The following is an 8,728-nucleotide window of genomic DNA, read 5'->3' on the forward strand; positions in this document are numbered from 1 at the left end:
TTTATCTTTCTGGATTTTGTATGGGGATGCAGAATTAAATCCTAGGTCTATTACAGACCAATAAAATATTCAAGAAATAGCCATCCAATCCCATGCAAGGTATTAGTAAATGCAATAGACTAAAGTAGATATGACATAGTCTAAGTCCACTTCCTAGAGAGAGTGCTTAATTAAATAATAATAATAATAAAAGCTTTGCATGCCTAGGTGCCATCCTCATTATAGTGGCAAAATAAAATAAAATTTGCAAGTCAAATCTGCAAAAGGGACATAGGCCCCACCTGATGCCTACCCTTCTTAATGTGGTAATGATGTTAGTCCTTGACTTTGGCACAAAAAACCATGTCAGCAACTCATGCTTTGGCGCCTAGAACTTGGAAAAAGTGAAAGGTTTTAAATTGCATTCTCCACCCACCAACTCATGTTTAAGGGAGGACAAGGAAAGTCATGAAATGTGTAAAAGTTGAAGTTAATGCCATGGTCAAATTTCCTTGTAGGACAAGCTGCCACTTGACTTGATGTCCTAGGGGGATGTGACTCATGTCACCCCACTTTGGGAAAAGAGAAAAAAGGAACCTGAGCTTCTAATGGGGGGAAATACTTTGCATTAAAAAAAAAAAAGATAGTATAGGGTGGTAGGTCTTTTAGTCTCATAGGATAAGGGAGGTCTCATTATATTAAAATTTGAATTTGTAATTCCATGTAAAGTTCATATGTTAATTTTGATGTTGTCAAGATTAGTGTTAGGATCTAAGGATAGCTTGACACTAGGAATTGAAACTTATATTATTAGTGGGGTAGTTGATATGGGACATTCTAATATTATTGGGATTAGAATATTATAAGAGATCAACTATGTTATAGGGTAGTATGATTATAAGATAAAATAAGAAAGTAATTATAAGATATAAGGAAAATGGCCAAAGTAATAATGTTCAAAAAAAATTATTATTAGCTAGTAATGCACATAGATTGCTAGTTAGCAAGTATTCACTAACATGTATTGGTAGTGTGTTAATATAGTATGGTTAGAAAATAAGTGGTATAAATGGGAACGAGTTAGTTATTAATAAATCATTCATGAGTTTGTAAGTATTAATGAAGGAAAGTATAATAATTTGTGAATGAACATAGTTAAATTAATAGTAGCTATGATAGCATATAAATGATCAATTGAGAAGTAATTAGTATCAGTTAGTGAGTGTTAGTTCGGTCCAAGATTGACATGAGAAATTGGATATTTATTGACATATTACATATAGCATCCTCAACATCGTTTTAAGATTAATGCAACTCAACTTACTACCAACGTTAATAGCTACGTATAGGTTAGGAGAACCATGTTGAAGGTGAGTATGACAAGTGATGTGAACATGCCATGTTAGATGAGAAGGAAGTATGAGGGTAGTGGCATATGAACTACTCATGTGATTACAATTCAAAAGTGAAACTAAGTCCAAAGGATCTAACACGAAGTTTGAAGCCCATTTTTAAAATATTAGTGCATCATAATACTCCTAATTACACCTCACTAAACTAAGCCCTCATCTGAAGATATTTTTCTCTATAAGTGAAAGTAGTAGGAATCAATATCCAACATTTCCTATTGAATATAATCATTTCTTGTGTCCCTGACTAGATGTAGGAGGAATGTCTAACTCATTGATGATCTAGTTGTAATATACATATGTCTATTGGAGGCCATTTAGGATTATTAAATTAATAAATAATAATAATAAGTAAACTAAATTATTATTAAAAAAATTCGTGTTTTGTCTTGTTAATTTTAGGGCATGACAAGGCCTAATCTTGACATAGCGATGAGCGACGAGGAAAGTATATCACTATGACATATAGCAATCCCTTTTATCGCTATGCAAAGAAACTACAAAAACAATATAGCGATGAGCAATAAAGGAGGCTTATCGCTATAACATATAGCGATCGTCAACAAACGGAAAAAAAATATAATCATTATAATGATGAGCGATAGAGATGTTATATTGCTATAAGTCATGATGATGAGTCTTTTTGGTGATCAAAATGGAGGAGATATCGCTATAGAATATAGTGAACTCTTCTATAAAAAGGAGGAGATATCACTATAAGTCATGGAGATGAGTGTTTTTGGTGATAAAAAAGGAGGAGATATTGCTATAGAATATAGCGAATACTTCTATTGAAAAGGAGGAGATATCACTATAAGTCATGATGATTAGTGTTTTCACTAATTGATAAAGGAAGCTTATCACTATAGAATATAGAAAACTCTTCTATCGAAAAGGAGGATATATCGCTATAAGTCATGGCGATGAGAGTTTTCGGTGAGAAAAAAGGAGGCTTATTGCTATAACATATAGAAATCATCAACAATTTGGACAAAATTTTAACCATTTTGACGACAAAAAAAGTGACAAAACATTATGTCAAAAATTTGACCAACATGAGTCAAAAATTCGACCAATTTTTGTCAAAAAATGAGTCAAAATGTATTAGTGTGATAAGGTTAAAGCTAACCTTGACATGGCTTTTGATTTCTAGGCATTGAGAATTTAGAATAGTAAGGTAGAGAATTTGAGAAATAAATTGCCTGAGACGAAAATGAAGATGCAAAACATTTCTAGGTTCAGCCTTCAGCTTATGCACTCTTTGTATCTATTGTAGTGAAATATTTTTGAAAGGGATGGAGAGGATGAAGGAAACTACAAAGATTTGTTCAATTTTCTCATTCACAGTTGGAGTAATACCAAACACTAGTTGGGCTATGACATTAAATCCCCTTGCAATGCACAAGTCCTGGTTGGTTATGTCACTTAGCCCCATCCCTATTGGTATCATAAACACTTTACCTTTTGTTGATAGTTTTCACTTGGACTATAGCTCTATGAAGAATATTTTGCTTCTAGATATATGTTTTTAATGCTTTTGGTGTTAGGATAAGATTTTCATAGTTTCTATTATTACCAATACTTATTTGTACAATGATGGTAATTTTGAGACTTTTACATTGACTAACCAATAATTTTTATTACTTTTTCATGACTCGTCTCTTAACTAATTTTGATGTTTATCTATTATTAACATGTGCTATTAACTTTATGTCTTTGGCCTATAATATTTTACAAGGTACTCTCTAACCTTTTTTTTTTATATTGTTGATCAATAGTAAAAACAAAAGATGAACAAACCAATAAAGTTGGAAAAAAAGCATTAGAAGGCCTTAATATACCCCAACATTAAAGACACCAAAAAATGCTACTTATGTAATCATATAATAAAAAAACTCATAAATAAACTTATGCTAAGTTACAAAACCATGAAGTATTGTATTGTACAACATCAATTTTTTAAAAAAATGTGTTCTCTTGAAAGAAACTTAATTAAGAATGAAATTTTATTGTTATTGTAAATATTATTGCAAATATTTTCTTGAAATTAAACATTTATATTTATGTCAAGAAAAACTAAAGATTGAAAGTAAGTTTATTTGCACCATGAATTACATCATTTAAAAAATGCATTTCTTGATTTTTCGACCATGAAAAGGAAATACACAAAATCTGAAAGTATTTTTCAGTACAAAATACACTAGGTGTGCAAGTATTTTTCAGTATGATCTTTGAATGTTTTCAAAGCGTGCATATTTTCTTGAAGGATTTGAATTCCCATATACCTGCACATGTTACACCATCAAAATTATTGTTAATGTTATTATTTGAAGGTTAAAGAATACACATGAATTAATAACAAATATAAATACCTTCCAAGCATCATGGTAGTTGCTTGCGGATTGGTACCAGGAGAGTCTTTATAAATTGAGCTATCCACAACTCTTAGATTATCAACACCTTTCACTTGATATCTTTTATCAACTACCAAATCAACTTGACAACCTCCATGGTAATGGTAAAATGTTCCTATTGTATCTTTGCAAAACTTGGCTAATGCGTCACCATTTAATTGACTTTTTGGTAATGCAACCCCAATAAATTTAAGCACTTTGGAATTTTCATCATGAGTAAAGGAAAACTCTTGAATATAGGATGTCATAGTTAGATTAACCATTACTTCCACACATAGCATACATTTTTTTAAATCAAAGGGGTGTGAATAGTAATTGTAACGAACATAGGGATTTTCTTGAGGATCTTTACTTTTAAGCCAAAGCTCACCCCTTGATAAAGGAAATGCTACTTTACTTACTAATAAACCCACATTTTGTGTATATGTTGCATTAATCTTTTGGAAAAAACTATCAGACTCAATGTCAATTTGTGAATTGTCTAAAATGCCCACTACTTGTGAATGAGAGAATTCAAGTGGCTTTGAAGACTCTATCATAGCAGTTGCACGAGGATTATCTTGAACTTCTTTCCCTACAAAGGGTGAATCTAAAAGAGTAGTAATATTCATCTCTTCAAGTTGTTGTCTAGGACCAATTCCACTTAAGAGTAGAAGTTGAGGGCTACCAATGCTTCCTGCTGATAAAATTACCTCACTGCTAGTTGACAATAGATTAAGTGGTACTTGATAATGCAAGCCATCAATACTACTTGTGAACTCCACTCCACTAGCCTTAAGCTTTCCTACAATATAACACCTTGTTAATGGTACAAACATATATACATGCATAAAGGTATATAGATAGGTACATGGAAATGAATGATTATACTATCAAAATTGTCGATAGCATGTGAACATTTTTACATGATTAAACAAAGCTTTGTGAAAAGACTAAATAAATGTCATTCTAGTTACTTTTTATTTAATGATAGTCAAGTATCTAATAAAAAGAAAAAAGAAATTAATGTCATTTTTATAAAAAATTTAATGTTTACAAATAGAGATGTTCTATTGCTATGATCCTTGTTTTCTATATGTTTTATGGTCATAATGAACTGTAAGTATGATCCAAAGTGAAAATTAAAGGATAAGTATGTTGTTTTGTCTAATGAAGTCATTTTTTTCCTCTCTTTCGCCTAGTTTTTGTTTATATATATATATCCTTTTACCTTTAGAAAAAAATAATTACAAATTTAATTCTTTAGTACATAATAAAATATATATGACCTAATTTAAAAAAGTTATCAATAGAAATCAAACAATTAAATCCCACCTTTATTTGAGAAACAAATTAAAAATTATCATAAACCATATTTTACAATTTCTAAGTATTTAAAGGAAAACGTTGACCTCAACGCCCTTTCCCAATTCCCTGAATAAACGAAAACGGGAATTTTTTGCCCTATCTCAACTCCTATATCAATACAGAGTTTGAAAACAAAAGATCTGTACATACCTGATGCGCAACTGAATAGGATTCTGCTGGCGGTAGCATTCAAAAGAACCACAATATTTTCTGGATTCGCATGCTGAAGAAGATCTGCAGCTGTATGTCTTTTTCCATTCTTGTCAAAAATTGCAGCACTAATCTTGGTGCCTTCCAAATGATCCACCGTATATCCATTGTAGGGAAGAACTCCTACTTCAAGAAGCCCATCCTTGAAAGCTGAATTCCAAGTAGAAAGCTTCTCTTGTTTGAAGGCAATTGACTTCTCTACCCATTCATATGATTCATTCACAAGTTTCTCATCCCATTTCATTTCCTGAATATATTCAGAGCTCGCCCTGCTATAGAATCCAGCGTTTATAGCTGTTCCGCCTCCTAAAACTCTTGCCCTTGCTAATTGCACTCCATCTTCTGATACAAAACCCTCTGCTACATATGGATAATCTTTGAGATCCCCCAAAACCTTGAAAAAACCTTTGAAATCCTCAACATCAGGATTTCCATATGGAGAATCTCCCCTCTCCAATACCAAAACAGAGTAATGCTGTGAGAGAGTTGCTGCCAGGGGACACCCAGCTGTACCTCCTCCAACTACAATGTAATCATATGCCCTTGCTGCTGCCTTGGCTGCATCTGCTGTCATGAAGGGATATGGGTATTCTGCAAACACCAAGCATAAAGCATAACGAATATGTTGATTAACCGGGGAACATGTAATTATGGAGTATGTTTCATAACATTTATGAAAATTGCTTGTATGTTTCATATTGATTAACTGGGGAACATGTAATTATGGAGTATGTTTCATAACATTGATGAAAATTGCTTGTAGGATCAAATTAAAAGTTATCAAGATGAGTTCTCAGAATCTACATAATGGAATTCATATAGTAATATCAAAATCTAACTTGTCAATGAAATGTTTCTCTCACTTATCAATTGATGAGTTAAATGAGCTCTATAATATATGATTCATTGCGCACAACATTTGTAGAAGGTTTTACAAATGAAGTGAAAAGTTCAATACACTTAAACTCTTGGTTAAGCAAACTTGAGGTGAAGTAATATTATGATGGATAACCTCGCACATAGATCCAATGTTTCACATCAACGAACATTTTGTAGATGCAATGAGTGTTAAGTGAACTATTCATCTTATGAGGGGTGGGTTTTTATAGATCACTACTCTTGAAATATGGATTAAAGAGTTTAATTTAAAAACTACACCCTCCCAACAATATCATAATATGATTTGTCATGAAAATATTTTCTAGGTGAAGGTTTTACAAATGGGGTAGCAAGTTCATTGAGCTTATCTTTGGGATAAATTCAATAGATAAGCATATTTTGAGTTGGGAGTACTACTAGGGTGGGTGATCTCTTGTGAAGGTCTATTATTTGACCTCTATGAACATCATGTTGATCAAGCAATGTTAAGTGTAACATTTACTCTTACAATAGATTCTTATGAACTACTACTTATGAAACATGAATCAATAATCAATAAACTTACCAAAATCTGCACCATTGAATCTGATAGTAATTTCATTATAGAATCATAACAAGGAACCTAATTCCCGCACATAAACATTTGCCCAAATCTTAAACTACAACTTAAAGCCGGAGTTGTTGGTTGCTGCTGGCAGGTTTCTGACTGGATCAACCAGTCTGTTTTCTTCCTGTTTTGTAGTTTTATGGTTTTAGTTTCTTTTGTTTTTGTTCTGCTAATGTAAGGTGTCACCACTTGTGAACCTTTTTGTTAAAACTAAGAATATAACGATAATCATATCAATACCAGAAGTTAAAAGGAAAACATATCAGAAATCAGAAATAACAATTTGTAACAAAAGTAAATACTGGAACATTCTGTATCATGCCATGGCTTCAAAATCACATTCTATATCAAATTTCAATACCAAGGCTAAAGATAAAACATGGAAATATAGATGCACTTTTCTCAGAAAATGGAAATCTTGATTGGAAACAAAAGTTTAAACAATTTTACTGACCCACACTAGATGATGCAGCCTCTGAACATAATACATAGCGATGATCGCTTAGAATCATCAGGGTTGAAATCACAAGAAGTGCAATCTCCATATTCAAAAACCAGTCTAATTCATTGTATAGAGCAGAAACAGAGATGAATCTATTTTTGTAAAGCGTTGCATTTGATTTTTATTTTTTATAGAGGCTCTGAAGTATGATGATGGGCATTGCTGTCGTCATGCTACTTTATCAGAGAAACGCCATAGTTGACTTCATTAAATTAATCATCTAAAAATCCAATCTTTTACATAAATGGGCAGCAGCTGCAGTTGTTTATTCTACTTGACTTGAGTTTTCGTGTTATTGCAAACTATCATACGGGGAACACCATTTTTGACTCCATTAAATTATTAATGGATAGACTAAAATATTAAAATTGAAAAAAAAAGCGTACAGATTTCTCCTTGTCGGTAATATGCAATACTGTCTTTTCAGAATGAAGATAGAGATAATGTTAACCATACACAGTAATATTTGCATATATTCTAATTTCCTTTAATATAAAATTCATTTGTCTTACAATTAATTAAGTCTATTGGAAATGAAGTACTGTATCTTTCAAAGCATGCTTTAATATTCAAATATATGGGAATCCATACTATTTTACATTTTCTTAGAAACTTCTATCTTCAAGAAACTATAACCCAAAGGAATATATGGAGATGCCAGTTCCAAATGGATGTATTTTGTGGCATTTTTTAAAACACAAATTTTAAAGAAGGTTCGTACTTCTATAATGAAGAGGATTTGTTCCTCAAATTGTGACATGTAGTGTCTAATTCAATGAAAGAAGTTTCAACTAGAACTCTTGTATAGATACACCTTGCTACTTACAGTGGAATTTTTAAGGCACGATATTCTTTAGAAATAAAAGAGGGGTAAAAAAATTATTTAAATAAGAATAATTACAAATAAAGGGTATTAAAAATCCTAACACATTCTACTAAATGATTATCTATTGAGACATGCTTAGAGGTAATTGACCCTTATCCACAATATTGTAGCCTTAATTATTATCACTCACTACATTATATCGAATGGAAGTTCATTGAGGCTTCATGATCCTTGCACTCAATTAGAGTTAATCTACAGATGGCTCACTGAAAACCATTCAACTTTTCTAGTAGATTATTGACCACACTTTATAATTTGCACTCAACTAGAGTTAATCCATGGGTGGCTCATTGAAAAACATTCCACTTTCCTAGCATGCCAATAGCTACACTTTATAAAGCCTTGTGTTTATCGATATACTTTTTGTATTAGTTTGAATTGATATTTTAGATATATGATTTTATTATTGTGATGTATTTATAAATTAAATATGCAAATCCTTCATGGATCCATTTTCTCATCTATATTAAAAGTAATAATGTAGCAATAAAACTA

At 31.7% G+C, this 8,728-nt stretch overlaps 1 protein-coding gene across 1 annotated transcript; it reads right to left on the minus strand.

The window, feature by feature from the left end:
* Window positions 1-3,499: 3,499 nt before the first annotated feature.
* On the minus strand, window positions 3,500-7,455 carry LOC149546952 (protein HOTHEAD-like). The gene is made up of 4 exons (XM_089794688.1): window positions 7,300-7,455; window positions 5,300-5,950; window positions 3,761-4,586; window positions 3,500-3,673 (listed from the first exon to the last, which is right to left on the minus strand). The coding sequence occupies exons 1-4, from the start codon at window positions 7,388-7,390 to the stop codon at window positions 3,589-3,591; spliced, it is 1,653 nt and encodes a 550-aa protein (XP_089650814.1). The 5' UTR covers window positions 7,391-7,455; the 3' UTR covers window positions 3,500-3,588.
* Between the last annotated feature and the right edge of the window lie 1,273 nt (window positions 7,456-8,728).

This window comes from Cupressus sempervirens, chromosome 7, assembly GCF_028749045.1.
Source record: "Cupressus sempervirens isolate cs-2001-9-10 chromosome 7, ASM2874904v1, whole genome shotgun sequence".
In the NCBI taxonomy this organism is placed as follows: Eukaryota; Viridiplantae; Streptophyta; class Pinopsida; order Cupressales; family Cupressaceae; genus Cupressus; species Cupressus sempervirens.

Coding starts and splice junctions, on each gene's coding strand:
- LOC149546952 (XM_089794688.1), bottom strand. CDS start 7,390: ATGGAGATTGCACTTCTTGTGATTTCAACCCTGATGATTCTAAGCGAT. Junction 5,951..7,299: donor GGCTGCATCATCTAGTGTGG/GTCAGTAAAATT, acceptor TGGTGTTTGCAG/AATACCCATATCCCTTCATG. Junction 3,674..3,760: donor ACTACCATGATGCTTGGAAG/GTATTTATATTT, acceptor TAACATGTGCAG/GTATATGGGAATTCAAATCC.